Genomic DNA, 17,786 nt, shown 5'->3' with positions numbered 1-17,786 from the left:
AGCAGTATGAAGAGTTGGGTTCCATATCAAATGTATGGTAAACCAAAATAGGCAAGAACACAGGTTAACCATACAGAGGAAAAGAAGAGGAAAAGAAAGTGGCAGCAGCTAAGATAGCGTCAGAATCTATTTGTTCCTACAAGATCCCTAAGGGAGAGGAATGAGGCAAGTTTGTCCACTTGTCCAATTACTGTGTTATGCGAATCATTTAACAATGTAACCAACCATGCTAACATTTCACTCCTAAAATATCGTCCATGCCTTAAAAATGCATATTTTATGCTATATTGTTAATGTGACCTCCGCTAATGGGCATTTGTTGTGCTTGAATTTTTAATATTTGTTGGATTCATTACTTCGCTCATTTTCTTTCATAAATCCAGAAGTGATTTAGGTTTGTGTTTACGCTAAAATATTTGTAACTTTAGCTATATAGGCCTTGTAGTCGCATACTATACATTCTTCCGTGCTCTAAACATGTTCATGAAAAATCACATACTAGCCTGTTCGCGTGTCATAAGTGTTCCGTTTATTATTCTTTGGGTATCTTATCATCTTATCTATACTCAGTCTAACATTGCAACATTTTCAATAAGTCTGGACGAACCGAACTGCATCAATTTAGATAATAAAGACAATAGGGAGATTGTGGTAGATTCATGGTAAACGGTTTCTGTAAGTGGGACGTAAATCTAGTATTATTGCTAACGGTACCACAAGCACTGGAAGAGGAAAGCAGCTAGGAATACAAACATCGAGAGTCAGGTGATACATGCCTTTGGCGGGGCAGGAGGAAATCCAATTACGTCAAAACTGCCGGACAAAGATGAAATATCTGTATAAATCGTGTTCTAGTGTTTGAATTTATCTTCAAATAAATGGGCGTGACGTTTTATATGATAACTTAAAGATATCAAAGTAGGGATCTTAAGTTTAAAATAAAAATTTACATGATTATGTAACGTATTCATGTTTCTTCATGAATCTGACGTAATGTACAGTATAGTGAGGGTCATATATACTTGATCTTAGTAATAAAGTGAAAAGCGGTGTGACGGTGACATACAAGAAATTCACAATGAAACAGGCTGTCCTGAAATGACCATTGACCTCAATTACCGGCTTCTTGTACTAAATGTAATACATCAACATACTAAATATGACATTTGTTCTTGTTGAAATATTGTGTAAAACATGGTTATCACAATTTGATCCCTGGTGAACTCACATGACTATTGACCTCCGCCCACAACATTAGTCTTCTTGTACTCAATGTGATACAATTACATACTAAATATGCGATCTGTCCAAGCTTCCCTTCGGATTATGTTTAAGAAGGTGCGTTAGTGTTGAGAGACAAGTACATGTTTGGCGATTGTTGAATTCAAATGACTTTTGCCCTCAATGTAATTCATATACATTTTAAATATGAGATCTGCCAAAGCTTACCTCTTTGAGATATCGTGTTTACAAGGTTATCACAATTTGACCCCTGGTGACCCCAAATGACCTTGACCTCCACAAAAAAGTAGCCTTTTTTTACTCATTGTTATACACCTTCGTACAAAGTATGAGATTTGCCCAAGCTTCTAATATTGAGACATCATGTTTACAAGGTTTCAACAATATGATATCTGATGACCACAAATGACCTTGAACTTCCCTTAAAACAATAGGCTTCTTGTACTGAATGTGTTACAACTACACATCAAATACGAGTTCTGCCCAAGCTCCTCTTCTTGATATATCGTGTTTACAAGGTTTACACAATTTGACCCCTTGTAATCCCAAATGACCCTTTACCTCTACAAAACCAATTACTTGTATTACTTCACCAAATATGAAATTGGTCCGACCTTCCCTTCTTCAAATATTGTGTTTACGAGCTGAGCGTCACGAACGCACACACACACACGCACACGTTGTCATGAATGCAAAAGGTTACGATTTTATCGAAACCAGAAAGGAACATCAGCACCACTAGATTATACAAAAAATGGAGAACTTTCCAGTCACTAACAAAAAAGGGGCCACGCGCCCTGAGCTTCCCTCTTCTCCGTTGCACATGTGTTTGCAGTATCTGTCAAAAGTTGTTGTATCAGTAGGCTACAGTACCTTTCATGTCGTTGCAGAATAATTTGAAGCTAATTGACTTTCATTTTAGGTTAACAAAAATCTCATTTAAGATATTTACCGTCCCATTTGTCTGTTTTTCTTCGATTTCCTTCAAATATTTGCCCAGTTCTATAGCGATATGTTCAGATCCTGGAGTTTCTTCCAAGAATTTCTTGAAAGTCAAGTACGAGATATCCCCTTTCCGTTTGATGCGTTTTACAAGTTCAGTAATTTTCTTTACTCTCGTAGTTTGTTTTTCAATTTCTTCCACGTCGTTTTCCGTAAGTATTCCTTCGCTTTGTAGGTAAACTAAAGCCTCATCGACCCCCAAGTCATTCGTCAAACACACCAAAGTCTTATCTAATGCGTCCCTGTGTTCCTTAGTCATACCTGCCATCTTTGGAGTTAATTCAGAAATGGTACCTGGCAATGACGAAAATATTGAAAAGTCGTGTAACATAGTTATAAACAAGTGGGCAATCCATATAGTTGCAGATCCTGTTTTGGATCAAATTGGCACCATGGACTATACAAAATGTTCAAGGCTATGGAACTTACGGCTTTCCTTTAGGCGTCATATTACAGTTAGGGTAGTGTACATCCGCCGGAAATGTTAACTCTCATCAAAAGACCATCAATTCAATTTAATTTTCTCCTATTATCTGACAGAAGAACATAACACACAGTACAGCAGAAAAATTACATGGGCCTGATATGAAGGTCATTAAAAACAGTCTAAATCAATCCGCCATGCACAAGTGTTCACCTTAAGGAAAAGTGCCCCCCCCCAAAAAAAAAAAAACAAAAAAAAAACAGGAGAACATCTTGTGTGATATGTTACAGTATCAACAAGGATATTTTTTTGTGACTTTGATGTTGCAGAGTATGAGTGGAAATTACATGTGGTGCAAATCTTGGGTCAATAAGACCATTTCGAACTTCAGAGAGAGAGGGGATCTGATAGAAAATGTGCATGGTCATGAAACATAAATTTGATGGTACCATGAAAGGCCAACTTGTAGGCTATCCAGTGAGACATTTGATCTAATATTGGACACCACAGTACTTGATGATTGACATGTGAAGATACATCACGCGCAGTCACCTGACAAGGCGGGCGAATAATTAAACACCAACTATAGAGACAACATTTTTTGGGGTGATTTTCCATTAATTTGGGAGTTCACATACCCATAATCAACATGTGTAAAAAAAATCTTCGAAAATCTACTATAACCCATCAAAAACGACCACGAAAATGGACATTTTTGGTAGTCACGTGATATGTACCTCTGGAATGTCTGAAAACAGAGATTGACCCAAAGGAGCCTCTGGTCACCCTGTGACGTCAGAAAAAGTATCCTGTCAATAAACCAAATTTAGCAGTGAATATCCAAATCCACGTTTCTCGTTCAATCCTGGGCGAAATACTACCGTGACTCTGTGTAATTCCATAGAGTTAGGTCTAGTTGAAACAAGCCTTGACCAGTAACATTCCACAATCACAAGACAGTCACTAACGAAACAAAACGTCCGATCGCTATATGGTCATTTTCACAATCAGTGGTGTAACTTTTGTACACTCAGGGCCAAAATTTCAAACACCATATATATTGAAATTTTTACTAACATCACATGTTAAAGGGTTCAAATTTGTGTTACTTCAACTTTTCGGAGCTTAAACATATACGTTTATGGGTGTAATTTTTCGGTGACTGTATGACTCTAGGAAACTTTAAGCAAAAAGATATAATTTTAAGCAACCATATTTACACAGTGTTAAAACAGTACTCTGATTCAAGTAAACTTTAAAATGCTTATCATTATATGTTTCTTAAAAATGAAAAGGATTTGGCAGAATTTTTTTACTACTATTGCAGATATTTCCATGTTAACTGAAAATTTATTGGAAATCAAGGATTATTTTTCTTAATTTTAACTTCAAACTATTTGAAAAAAAAATAAGGCCAAGTCAAACACCCTAAATAATGTCTCCTCACAGAGGGCTAATATCCAATCCAAGTTGCCCCAAAATCCATGCAGTTTTGCAAAAGTTGGAATTTTCCCACTTACGCGTTTCGGAGGTGACGTTAACATTTTACATGTGTTTCGGAGGTGACAAAAATGTTTACAAGTTGTTGTAAAGGCTTTTTTGCTAATAACAAAGAATTAAACACTTAATCTCAATGTATATTCATAACATCTTTAATCAAACACTGATTTAAATAAAAAAATATCTCTACCAAGTAGCAGAGAATGTACATCAAATACCTGTACAACTAGTGAAACAAGTGAATGAATACATTACACAGAATACAATAGTTTTATGTTATAAAAGATAGGTAAATGTCAGGTAAAGCAAATATGGGCATTTAAAAAGCAATTGTAAACATTGGGTTGAAGTCTCTTACTGTAGCACTCATATTGCAAATGATTATCTCACATACAACATATCGTATATACCTTCAGTCTCTTTTGTTTCAGAGGTGACGCTAAACGTTTACACAACCCAGAAGGCTTGATTGATGCTAAGACACATAGAACTTACCTTAGAAAGTATGAAAAACATTAGAAGGATATGTTGATAATATTTTAATGACATTCATGATACTAGAACTGTGACTGCTTTTGCTGCCATTCATGATAACTTGGAGACAATACTGTATCCATTCAAAATCATTTGGTTAAATTTACACTGTTTTGGCTAATTGCATATGAAATATTATACCACAAATGATTAACATTGCGTAGCCATTAGCCATTCTGACTGCTAGTTACAGTATCATTTATGTTGGTTACACTTTTGGCAGTGAAACTGACTGTCAGATTCCTGTAACCTTTTACAAATTTGAAGAGGACATTCAGTCTAATATTCTGGAAAAAACACTTCATTAACATTTACCTAACCACAGTCTATCAAAGTTTCAGTGAAAAGTTAGGTTAACACCTGTCAGAAACTGCATAAATGGATGGGCTAAAATCATTTAACAGCAGCTTGGCTACTATGGCCTTGTTCACATTTAAGAATGCACCCGTACTTCAAGTCCGCAAGGGCAATTCCCTTAGTATGAACACTCCTTTACTCATACTTCAAGTCGGCATGCAGTCTTAAGAATTTATCCTCCTTTCTGGGGTTTCATTCAATCGCTATTGCATTCTCAATAAATGTAATGTGAATGGTCGGAGACTTAATGGTGACCCGAGATTTCCGATATATCAAGTTGGAATTGGGCGGCTAGTACGTACATGTATGTGTTTGTCAGAGCGTTGCCCTTCTTAACAGAAACACTACCAAACGATGCTATTTGTGAACCCATTTCATTTTCTTTGAACCGATTTGACCAACACTGCAGAAAAGACGCGGTAACGGTTGTGAGACAAAAACAAACCAAATGACAGTCCACTTAAATCTACTGTAATAACCTTAAAATCATTGTACGCCATACTGACAGATTTTTGAAGAGGCCAAACTCTGTAATTTGATGGTTATTTCAAAACGGATGATTTTGGATTCGGTTGCAATGGAAGTTAATAAAAGGCTAAAACCATCACGTCTGGCCTGGCCTATAAAGAAGTTGCACTAGCCTACTGTATACAGATACAATAGACCTTACTAGGTCTTTAGACCTAACATTAAATGCCTTTAATGTAAGATTAGCCTCAAATGCGACATCAAGCAGTAAAACACTGACTAGCAAGATCGTTTGCTCATCCACTTGAAGGGTTTGGAAGAAATTCAAATCTGGGTTAACATGTTATGGTAATGCCATTACGGAGTGGTTTGAATACAGTATACTGTTTATGTGCGATGATTGTACGTTGCCGTGCAGTGGTGTACGGAGTAGTACGTACTAGTACAGCACATAAGACAATGGCAAAGCACAGGGGGAATGTAAACAGCTGATATGACCTTTATACGCCTGCGCAGTATATTAATCTCGCAAGCAGCCGAAACTTACTCGTTCTGAAATGTGAATGCGTCTTGTTTTTAACTAGTTAATCCTCCTCGCGGACTTAATATCAATAATCGCCCAGGTTGCATTCTTAAATGTGAACAAGGCCTAAGAGACCATCTGGAACAACAATCTAGAGTTAAATGAGTTTTCACTCTATAAAGGTTAGTTGTTTGTAATTGGTTGTTAAGGGCATTGAAGACTCGCCCCAAACCGCGTGCTGCCATCTGAAAAATGTAACTTTCTGTTGCTTGCAAGTGACGTTTTGTTCGTGTCGCTACAAAATGCAGACAGTACAGTAATGAAACCTGATACCTTGTTAACTTTAGCTGGTCCTGAGATGTCCATCGCTGTATCATTTGTACAATGTGCTGTGCTGCAGCTGTACTGACTGTACACTAATGTCTAATTAATGATGGTAGCAAGCTGTGTGTGTATTTTCTGGGATCGATGGTGGTGTCTAGCACTTCTGTTACACCTCATCGAAACTTAGAAGTCAGATTACCAACATAGATGTTTCCTTTTGCGCCAGTCTTCACACCCTTTAAGAAAAGGGAGGGGAATTCCTTGTTCAAATTTTATGTATTTTGGGAAATCTCTTTTCAGACAATTTGCTGTGATAACAACAGTACATTAAAGAAGCAATAAGATACTTTCTTTTTGCTGCAAATGTTACAGCAGCAGGTCTACATATTGTAAACAAATATTCTGAACTTTTGTAGGATATTTACCTGGACCAAATAGTAGAGCCCTCCGTGGTAATAGCGGAAATCATGCAAATTAATGTGTATACTGGTACAGGTCAACATGGTGCAAAATTAAGCCTGTGAACATGTACTCAACAGCACTGTAGAACTCACAGAAAGTATCATGTAACTGCAGCACAAATGTATGCACTAGTAGAATATTTCAGATATATGCTCAAACAAAGGGACAGTTCAGGATATTACATGTAAATAATCAATGTCACCTCCGAAACAATAGCAAAGACCACAGGCAGATTGAGCTAATATCTGATAAATTTGTCCCATGTTAATACAGTTTTAAAAACTGCATGTTTGGTGATTGTGATTGATCATTTATGGACAGCACTTCGTTACTAATCGATCATTTCATTCAAGTTTATTAATAGCACTAATGTAAGCAATGGTTACGTTATCTCTTGTCCAGAAAGGGGAAGAAGTGGCACATAAACACATATTTGTAATTTATTCATCAACTGTGCATGTGAGAGTTTCATTAATACTTTCTTCAGTTTGTTACAGTGTTTTCTAAGGTAGATCAAGTCATCCATTAGCATATGATGGTACACAAGCAGCAGAAATGTAAAAAATGTAGTGTTAACAATATTGTGTCACCTCCGAAACATTAATTTACAGTTTAATTCAAATTTAACATAATTAATAAAGGACCTTTTAAAAGATATTATCCTACTAATTACTACACCTCTACAGAATTACTAGAATTAGCCAAATAAGATGTTTATTGGATGAGTAGAGATCAAATTTCCAACTAACCTGTTTCGGAGGTGACAAGGTGTTTCGGAGGTCACGCATGTTAACGGAAAGTTAAGAATCTCCCAGAAATTAAAACGACTGGTCATGTTGTCACAACTTTTACTCAAATATTACGTTAGGGGGTGAGGTATATTTTAATAAGTTCTAAATGGCTCTACTATTGTTTACATAAATCTTGGGCTGAAGAATGCTTTGTTTCGGATGTGATGGAAAAGTTAACGGAAAAGTTAATATTAAATTTGAACTTTACACAACTTTTTTAAGAATTCCAAATGAATTTCTTTTTGGGGCCCAGATGTTAGACACATTAGTTATTGTAATAATGCAACCTTACTTAACAAAATTTACACTGCTTAACTAGAACTTAGTTGCAGTCAAACTTAGGTACCAATTGTTAACGGAAAATGTCACCTCCGAAACGACAAAATCTAGCCACCGGTCCTTGGAGAAGGAAAGTAAGGAAACCTGGGGAACACCATTGCCTTTTAGTTTGGACACTTGTTGATAATATCAACCAAATAAGAACTGGAAAATACCTTCCACCAAAAAGTACAGGCTCTGACAAAAACAGTGTAGTTGAGAGTGTACGGCTGAACTAGCATATTTTAAGCATATTTATGGCCACCAAATCCACCTGAAGAAACCGAGAAAGTTCGTTAAGCTACCCTTGGTAGACTTCACTTAGGATGGTCAAATGGCAAAAAATCTAAGAATTCTGGTGTTTGGTCACTGAGTTACAAAGCAATAAGTGCCAATATTGAAAGTTACACCACTGATTGTAAAAATGACCATATAGTAGTGGTTTTATTCCACTCCTTGGACAATGCAGATGCCGGAACAAACATAACACTTGACAATATGACACTTGTATCACTAACTCACGATACTGAAACACAACAAATAAAATGGATAAATGCGATGAAATCCTAACATGACTATTTACACATGCTGTGAGCAGGGAGTTGTTATGGAACAACTCCCTGCTGTGAGCCAACCCCGGCGAGAGTTGTAACTCACTACATGTATTAACAATAGTATCCTATAAGCACGGTCTATACAAGGTCTACATACAGTCATCTCAAACAGTAAATAGTATACTGTCAATTGCGTGATATAATGTTACATGTATGTAAGGACGTCCAGGGCGTGTTTACGAGGAGAATTGAAAGGGTCAATTTCACATTAGCTTTGTCCGCCACAGCTGTCGGTTCAGTTTCGCAGAATGAGATATTTGCGGCATACACAGAGGCAGGGTCATGCATGTGGACTCATGGGCATGAGATACTGTACTCCGGGTGGCGATTTTTTTTCCTGCGCAGTAAAGGCCAAGATTAGTATACCTCTCTCCCATTGGCTGGGGTCCATATACATAAGCTTCATTACAATATCAACTAGCAGCTGCTGCACTGAATCGCTCATCACATACCACATTTCACAAGGCCACTTTGCCTAGTACACTAAAAAGAGAAAACAGTCCAGCAGCAGAATGTACAATGGTACGCGTTTGAGTATCTAGTTAATTTATTCGTCGGTGTGTTATGCCACGGGTGTAGAGGGTCTGTGGTTATGTATCGCACAACTCTGTTGCTGTAAATTTAAAGAAGTTAAATCAAACCGAAACAGTTTGAAAGAGATACAAAAAATCACCATTTAATATAATGTTAGACAATCCTGTGTTCAATAACTATAATCCACAGTTGCAGTGGTACTACTAACATGAATGACTAAATTTTAGGCATATATCTTTTGTATTATTTTATCTGAAAACCCTGCCAAAGGGTCAAAATAAACTGTTTCAAAGGGTCATAATTTTGAAAATCAAATCAATGTCTATGCTCAAAATTAAGAGTCTATGAGTTTAAAGTTTTAAAGCATCTCAAGTAAACAGTCAACCAGAAACGGTCAAGCTGTCCAATGTTTTTAAGCAGTTTGAAGCAAGCAAACGACTGATACGTACTTATCTGCGTACATTGCCATCGCAGTACTCTGTACAGCAAGTTCCAACATCACTTCGAAGCTTCACCCTTGTCAAAACTAAACTTATTCGATTTATTGGCTTTTCAGTTTTGGATCAGTCTATGGTCGCAGTATTGTTTTACGAACTTATGGATGTAAATTAAGACAAACAAGTCCGCGCAAAAGCAAAGAAAAAACATTTTAACATATTTTTTAACAAAGTTGTCTCAAGACAGTCGCCAGTTCAAACAGTACGTGTATGCGAATCACGATCCACTGCGTGCACGTGTATGTTCATGTACATACACACACGCATAACGTAAGCAAGAACTTCCTAATTCAGCATCAAAAGTTCAAGACCCAGCCAATGAGAAGCGAGGTACGCAAAGATGGCCTTTACCCGCTGGGAAAAAATCTCGCCTCCGAGTGCTGAAAAATCTTTCCACGTGGATCTCACAAACTTGATCCAAAGTCTACGGCGTTTTACGCCAGTTCTTCTACTCAGAAAGCTAAAAAAGCTGATGCTTTTGTTGGCTGAGGTATAACTGCAACCTCCAAAAACACAGAATTGTGGCATTTCGTGCAAAAAGGAGACATATCGTTGATGTTTTTGGAAGCTCAAGTATACAACTTTACACACTAAAAGTATTGTTGTGATTGCGGTATACCAAAGATGACGTCACATGGTCACCTGATGACTTTTTTTCAGGACTGTCTGAAATAGGTTTCCTAAAAAGCTGACTTTTCTCCCCATTTTTCACGTTTTCAACGTCCGAAATTGGCAAAGTTAAATACAGCAATGTAATTGGAGTGAGTTAGGGATTACATACATGAAAAATGGTGGGATTTTATGTTCATCGAAAAGTCTCCATAGTTGACCTTTAAATAGTTCCAAAATTACCAAGCTAGCAAGCTAGCAAGGGTATTCATCATGATTACGTCAATGCTAATTTAGGATAATTACTTGCAAAAAGATTTCGGTGTAATAAGAAGGCTTAAAAACTGATATGTCAATGACGTGCAATTATCTCAATGCAAACTGGGCTTGTCTAGTAAAACACTTGGAGCTATAGTATAGGAATACACATAGGCCTACATAGATGGCAATTACCTACTCCAGTTACACCATAAACAAAGATGATATTGTTCTGCAGTGAGGCCTACTGTTAGGTTATGTTTTACTGTAGCAATATTTATACCCAGGGGGATTTAGACTGGGAGCCCAGAGGGTTTGGTTAGCTGGGAAGGTAACCAACTGCCTTGTGCATCACAATGTTCACAGTGCATTCCTGTATATGAAAACAGACGACTGGCAAACCTGCTGTGGTGGGTCTGGCTGGGAGGGCAATTTTAAATTCACCTAAAAGCTAAACTAGATCAGCTTTCATTGGTAACCCCATCAAAGTAAGTACAATGTGTCAGGTATGGCCCCAAGAGCAACAAATGGCCATCGCCAGTGATTATTGGTGTTTGGTTAGCTTCGCCAGTCATCAATACTTGACCCCTCACGGATGGACTAGGTCAGCTCATGAGGTAACCACTTGAAACCTACTGTTAGGACTTCAGATACAAGGGATGAGCATACCAGTAATTTTTATTGGTAGGTATCCCTGCCAGTGGACCACCAAAATGTCCCTACCCTCATTGACCTAGGTCAGCTCATGAGGTAACAGGTTGAAAACTAGTGGAAACTGATAGGCAGAACTCTATATGTAAAAAATAGGCATTTCCAGTAATTTCTTTTAGTGGGGTAACCCTGCCAGTGGACCCCCAAAATGCCCCTCCCCCTCATTGACCTGAGGTCAGCTCATGGGTAACCAGTTAAAAACTACTGGAAAATGATTGGCAGGACTCTATATGTAAGGAATGGGCATTTCCAGTAATTTTTATTAGTGGGGTACCCCTGCCAGTGGACCCCCAAAATGCCCATCCCCTTATTGACCTAGGTCAGCTCCTTCGCCTGGAATAAAAACAAATCCCAGCTGACTGAATGCAATTGATACTAACAGTTTATATACTACGGTGCATTTGCAACCAGCACAAATATATTTCATTGGATTTCTTGAAAGAGTACGGTGCAAACATGTGTAAACTGTGATGTATTCCACCTGTTGTTAGGTAATGGATGTACAACCCACTATAATATGAAAGTTTCTCAAACCCATTACCTGCAGTGTTTCTAGCTCTGCACAATGAAAGGAGCTGCACATGGCAATATAACGGCTGAAATATATATGTGCTGGACATTAACAGCCATGAGAACTATGAGTAGTAAGAAACAACAAAACACTATAATGGTCTTCAATACAACTGTACTCGTGTTCAGTGTGCATTTGGAAGGGCATTCGGTAATCAAGCCATGCGCTATTTTGATACACATAACGTAACCCTCACCTTTCCGCTGTTCTTTGGTAACAAACTTTGAGCTCTTAAAAAACCATGTAAACTTTCTTAGCAATGGTTGTGACTTTTGCAATGCAAAACACTCTGTAAACACATACAACTGGGATGCCTTACTACATTTTAAACAATGCGCCCTTTTTTTGGTCTGATTAGTTTGTTATATATTTCTACTAGGCTTACACCTTTAGAAGTCAGCAAGACTGTTCATTTTTTTGGCAATACATGTACCAGATGTACATGTTTGTATGAATGATTATGAATCAAGTAAAGAAAATTAAAGAAAAATGCAAACCTGTTGTCTAAGTTATATAACTGCCACATCTTCCAAGAAATTCTGATTTGTTTTACCTCTTTTTTTGGGGGGGGTTCTTTGGTTACGTTCTTTTCTTAAAGTTAGAAACTGTAAAAGAGGGAATACTGAAAAAGCTGATACAGTTGTGCAGCTGATAAAACTGAACAATATTTCAAGAGACAAACTCACTACACAATATGGTATAGCTTTCATGCAGTTAAACAGTATATACACCAAGGGCTTTTATCCAAGAAACTTATATGAAATTGTATTCAAGTGGTCAAAAAGAGATAGGGTTAAGAGGCTTTGTGTGTGTACTGTTGGACTTTGGGTTCCCTCCCACTGGACTTCTGAAACCACAAAATACGCAAAGTACGCAAAATACAGGAGGATGGTTACTGGCGGTCAACATACACAGTGATCTTGAAAGCTCTATAGGGTACACAACTAGACACTTTGGGTGGAAGAATGAGGAGGTAAAGGGAGTGGAGTTAACCTGTCACCACGGAAGGTCGGTGTCACAGGTTACCAGGTTACTCTAGACATGGTAGAGCGAGTGTGCAGATATTGTAAAGAGACAGGTAAGTGACGAGCAAAGCAAATTTACCATACTGTAGGTTGTTGGGCCATGTTTGAACACTTTGCAGCATGCAAATGGTGAGATACCCTCTATCTTGCTCTATCACTCCCATCCTCAACCCACTCCTGCCAACCAGCCCCCCCCCCCTCATTCACCCCTAATAAACTCATGAAATAGAGCAAAAGCAATGAATCTTCTATTAACCAATGTAATATCCAGTCCGAATTTCATGACATATTTTCAATTTATGAATCTCTTGACTAGCACTTTATTTCCCGGAATAGCTTTTCACAACTTTGACACAGGTCTTGAGAGTCATTTCCCCTAAAATCCCAGGAAATTCAAAACCGGCGGGAATCACCATTAAAAGAATAGCACTAACTGACATCGACCATCGGGTGTATCCAACTATATTAGCACTCTATTGAAACTTTGTCAACTCATTTGCTAAACCATTATCAGACAAAAGTAGACAATAAACTATCACATAACACACAATAACCATAGACATCGATTTGTAATGTAGACCCGGATCAGATACAATATGATCTAAGGTTTGTTACGTGTGTAACCTGACGCAATGAATGGTAGGGTGCCCTTATTTCTAGGAAAGACGATTGGTGATCCCGAGAACAGGGTCTGATATTGAGCAGTGTCTAATATGATCGCCAAGAGCTTGGAAATCAAAGTCATCCTGTTCTATTGACCGCGCATGCATGGACTTTGGATCCCAAATGTAAACACAGCCTATGATACAAGTGTTATAAAAACAAGGGTTCTCCAAGAAATAGGCACTTCAAGGTACTGAGGTATTTCCCTCTATAAATCATTTCCATCAACTTACAATAGGTACAATAAACACTACAGTATGCAATACTAAAATTGTCTTGCCAAGTTGATACTAGTGTTTTTGGCACGTTTCACTTTCATTTCCTTTATATCGATCATTAAGGTAATGGCAAAGCGACACACCTTTTGTGCAGAATTCTCAATACTTTGTACCGACAATATGCAATGCTGAAAGGCTCACCACACAACTAAGATCAATACATCTGTTCTGAAGATAAAACACTTTATTGCAGAGCTGTACTTTTGATAACATGTGATAATCCATCTTTCAATGTAAAATGGAATTTCATTCCGGTAAATCAGCTGATATATTTCATGCATGATACTATAGGTTCAGAAAACAAGGACAAGGTGTTATTCGATCAGGCACCATGTGTTAATGAATTGTAAATTACCAGTGGCGGTCATACATTATATGCAAAAATGGCTCATACATACTGACATGCTTGATGACTGATGAGTATATTTGAAATTCAGGCCGAATCCCTATCTACTACCAGGATATTGTACAGGAAATCGTATGGTAGGAGCATGGGGAATGTTTTATCTGAAAATGCTGGATGCAATGTGCATGCATAGATGCATACCAGTTTTTCTTTTTCTTGTGCACAGAAACACAAATTTTGGAGTAGTTCTGAACAACAATATTCACAAATTTGCTACGAAAAACTGAACACTAAATCATCCCTGCATTAAGGCTGATGTCTCTGATGAAATGTTCAGAGAAAATGTTTATCAGTTAATTTCAACAATCAAGCTACAATTTAATACTCAGATAAAAGGCAGTACCAAAATAACACCCTCTTTATAGGGCCTATGCTTATGTCTGACCCCCTCCCCCCCCCTCAAACCATATCCCCCACACCCAACACTCCCCATTCTGATTATGTGCTGCATGTCGCAACAACAAAAATTGGAAGTTGATGTCATGCTTGGAAGTATTCACTGTGGCCCCTTGATCTTGGGGTTACATTGGTCTATAGACACTTGTGGCTACTGCCATTCGGATAATTACAAGCATCCTTTAACTGTTACAGCACGTTTTTACCAGCGCCGGTTTCTCTTAGATATACCGAATTATACCGAATTATAGAAACTGCAGATTCCTTGCATACACGTATTGTTATTAATGTACCCACACACACCATTCAATCCCTTTTCCTTGCGCACCGCTACCGAAGCACATGTTTCAAAACCTCCAATAGGTACTGTGCGGTATTCTGTACCTCAAGTGCAAGTTATTTCAGTATATCGGGTCATATCAACGAAGAACGGTAAAATATAACCGGAACATACAAAGTAACTTGCTCTCCTTAGGCATATTAGGTATTTTGAAATTGACATCTTATTTATTTTAGGCTTCTGACTCAAGATTTAATTCAAGGACTTTAGGTGATTCCACCCAATTTACAGTGTGGCGGAACTCATTATTACCACATATACCCTTTTTTACTATCAAAGAAATATACATTAACTTCACCGAGGTCTTGACGAACACTAAGAATAACTCAGTTCAACTCTATGCACTAGCAGTCCAAACTGCAGCAGATGATGCAATTCTGGAAATCCCCTAGTGACGACATCAATCGTGACGTCATTGACACCCCCCCCGCAGTTATGGCGTCGCTAATCATTTAGCTATACACTTTTGTCAAGTATCAGCAAACGATACACATACATCTTCGAAATGGTAGATTCTGTGTCATACCAAAACTCAAAAGATATAATGATTCATTAATATTAACTGTCACACAACTGTAATACTTCATCTCATATCCATTTTCCCGATAGAATAGCTTACAAATTCCTGACGGAAATTAACTTGTCAGCTTTGTTAATACTGAGATTCCGATGTACTCTATTGCAGTCATCACGCTACAAAGGCATACACACAGTACATTAACAACCCAAAGCATGTTGGCCTACGCATGCAATACAACTGGGCGTGGTATTACTTTCACAAACAATATACTAGAAAACAGTTTATCCATTACTTATTTCCTAGTTAACAACAAGTCATCTTTGCAAAAAAAAAAAAAACCTTATTTAAGATCTCAAAACATCTATGATCGGCTTAGTAGTATCAACTTAACTTAACCAATAGGTAGGATATGACGAGTTTACCTAGCAAAGACAGAACAAGGAAGCTCGACGTAACGTTGAACATTAGCAACCATGCAACAGTCTCTGCACATCATGGATGTTCCACGCATTGGACAGCACACTTATGTGTATGAATGTATGTAGCCTATGTGCTAATAAACTAAACTAATATTAACCGTCACACAACTGTAATACTTCATCTCATATCCATTTTCCCGATAGAATAGCTTACAACTTCCTGACGGAAATTAACTTGCCAGCTTTGTTAATACTGAGATTCCGATGTACTCTATTGTAGTCATCACGCTACAAAGGCATACACACAGTACATTAACAACCCAAAGCATGTTGGCCTACGCATGCAATACAACTGGGCGTGGTTATTATTTTCACAAACAATATAGAGAAACCGTTTATCCATTACTTATTTCATACTTAACAACAAGTCATCTATGCAAAAAAACCAACCTTATTTAAGATCTCAAAACATTTATGATCGGCTAATCAGTATCAACTTAACTTAACCAATAGGTAGGATATGACGATTTTACCTAGCAAAGACAGAACAAGGAAGCACGACGTAACGTTGAACAATAGCAATCATGCAACAGTCTCTGCACATCATGGATGTTCCACGTATTGGACAGCACACTTATGTGTATGAATGTATGTAGCCTATGTGCTAATAAACTCTTTCTATTTAATAATATTATCATCTAAGCTATACTTGTAGCAATAGGACCGATAAATGAAATCACATAAGAAATTGAAACTAGGACCAATACGATATGGAGTGTGATTTGAGTAGAGTACTTACGGTATTTATCAGGTTGATGCGCTCATAGGACTCAACTGATTCCGCTGCGCCAAGAGTGACACTTTACACACTATGTCAGGTGATTGTATAAAGGGGTTTGTGTTAACAAAAGTCACCCAGTAGCCTAATTTATCACATGACACATATTAGAGAGGGCGCCAAGCTTGGTTTCCAACAAATTCATCGGTATTGAAGTGACAATATGCTGAAGGCCGCATTTTTTACGTATGTGTATAACCAAGAAATGCTATATCATTAAATATTAGGCATCAATAATTGGTAGGAAATTGCTATATGTTTCCTAATCATTAGTGTACTGATGCTGGGAATGGGAAAATGTACAGTATGTGTTGTCGCGTTCGCGGATAAGGCGATAGGAAAAGAAAATGTCGGAAGAGCAATCGAGCGGTATTACTTATATTTATTCTCTATGAACCTTATATGAAAAAAAATGTGTGAGAAATAGTAATATAATGTTTAGTTACTGAGTTACTACAAAGCAATACCTCCTAGACTGCTGGTCAGTGCCAGTACAAATACCTAATCAGACTACGGTACCTCTGAGAGTCTTTCAGTGTACTACTAACGGGCGAATACTACCTTGACTCTAGCTATCCGAGTCTGCGAACCTCGAACCACAAGTGAACTGCTAAGCGGAATTTCACCCCCTTTTATACATTTTTGATACTACCGTCATACAATGAAATATGTTAAACAGTCTGTCAATTTGGCCGATGTAGGGAACAGTTTAACATTTGGCCAAGTTTGAAAAATTAGCCAATTTCGGCAGATGTAGGGAACAGTTAAAGAATTAGGTAAAAATGAACCTCTGCCGAATTTGTCCCTTCAAGGGCAGCTCACGACAGATACGCTATTGTTTTGAATCGCAAGTTTGATGACCCACTAAGACCCACTAAGAACCCAAGGTTAAGAAGAAATCCACACGCAGCAGGTCAAAGTATATTCTGTTGCAGAGGACGCTGAAATCACGAGTGGCTCAAGTTCCATTTCAGACAGGGGCGTCAATCCGATTTGTAACGTGAGGGGGACGTAACCGATTGAAGTATTCCGGCCGTAAGTAGTATCTAAGCGGAGCGCCACCATCGGTTGGCGCGCAGCGTACCAAGAAAATTTCAGATTTCAATACCTGCCAGATCGCTGGAGATGGCACTTGCCAGGCTGGATAGCAGCCATCTAGTTG

General features: G+C 38.0%; 1 protein-coding gene across 4 annotated transcripts in view; it reads right to left on the bottom strand.

Moving 5' to 3' along the window:
* LOC139980143 (uncharacterized) overlaps positions 1 to 17,786 on the bottom strand; it is a 101,827-nt gene that overhangs the window by 19,269 nt on the left and 64,772 nt on the right. For 2 of the 4 annotated variants that reach the window (XM_071991785.1, XM_071991844.1), the window contains exon 2: positions 2,195 to 2,538. In XM_071991785.1, coding sequence (XP_071847886.1) covers positions 2,195 to 2,512 — 318 coding nt within the window. In that variant the 5' untranslated portion in view covers positions 2,513 to 2,538. Of the gene's footprint in view, positions 1 to 2,194; positions 2,539 to 15,789; positions 15,884 to 16,585; positions 16,735 to 17,786 lie in introns of those variants that run through there. The other 2 variants (XM_071991695.1, XM_071991611.1) reach the window with 2 other exon arrangements.

This window comes from Apostichopus japonicus, chromosome 1, assembly GCF_037975245.1.
Source record: "Apostichopus japonicus isolate 1M-3 chromosome 1, ASM3797524v1, whole genome shotgun sequence".
In the NCBI taxonomy this organism is placed as follows: domain Eukaryota; kingdom Metazoa; phylum Echinodermata; class Holothuroidea; order Aspidochirotida; family Stichopodidae; genus Apostichopus; species Apostichopus japonicus.
Note: the sequence above shows the minus strand (reverse complement) of the source record. Positions and strands in the feature narration are given on the sequence as shown.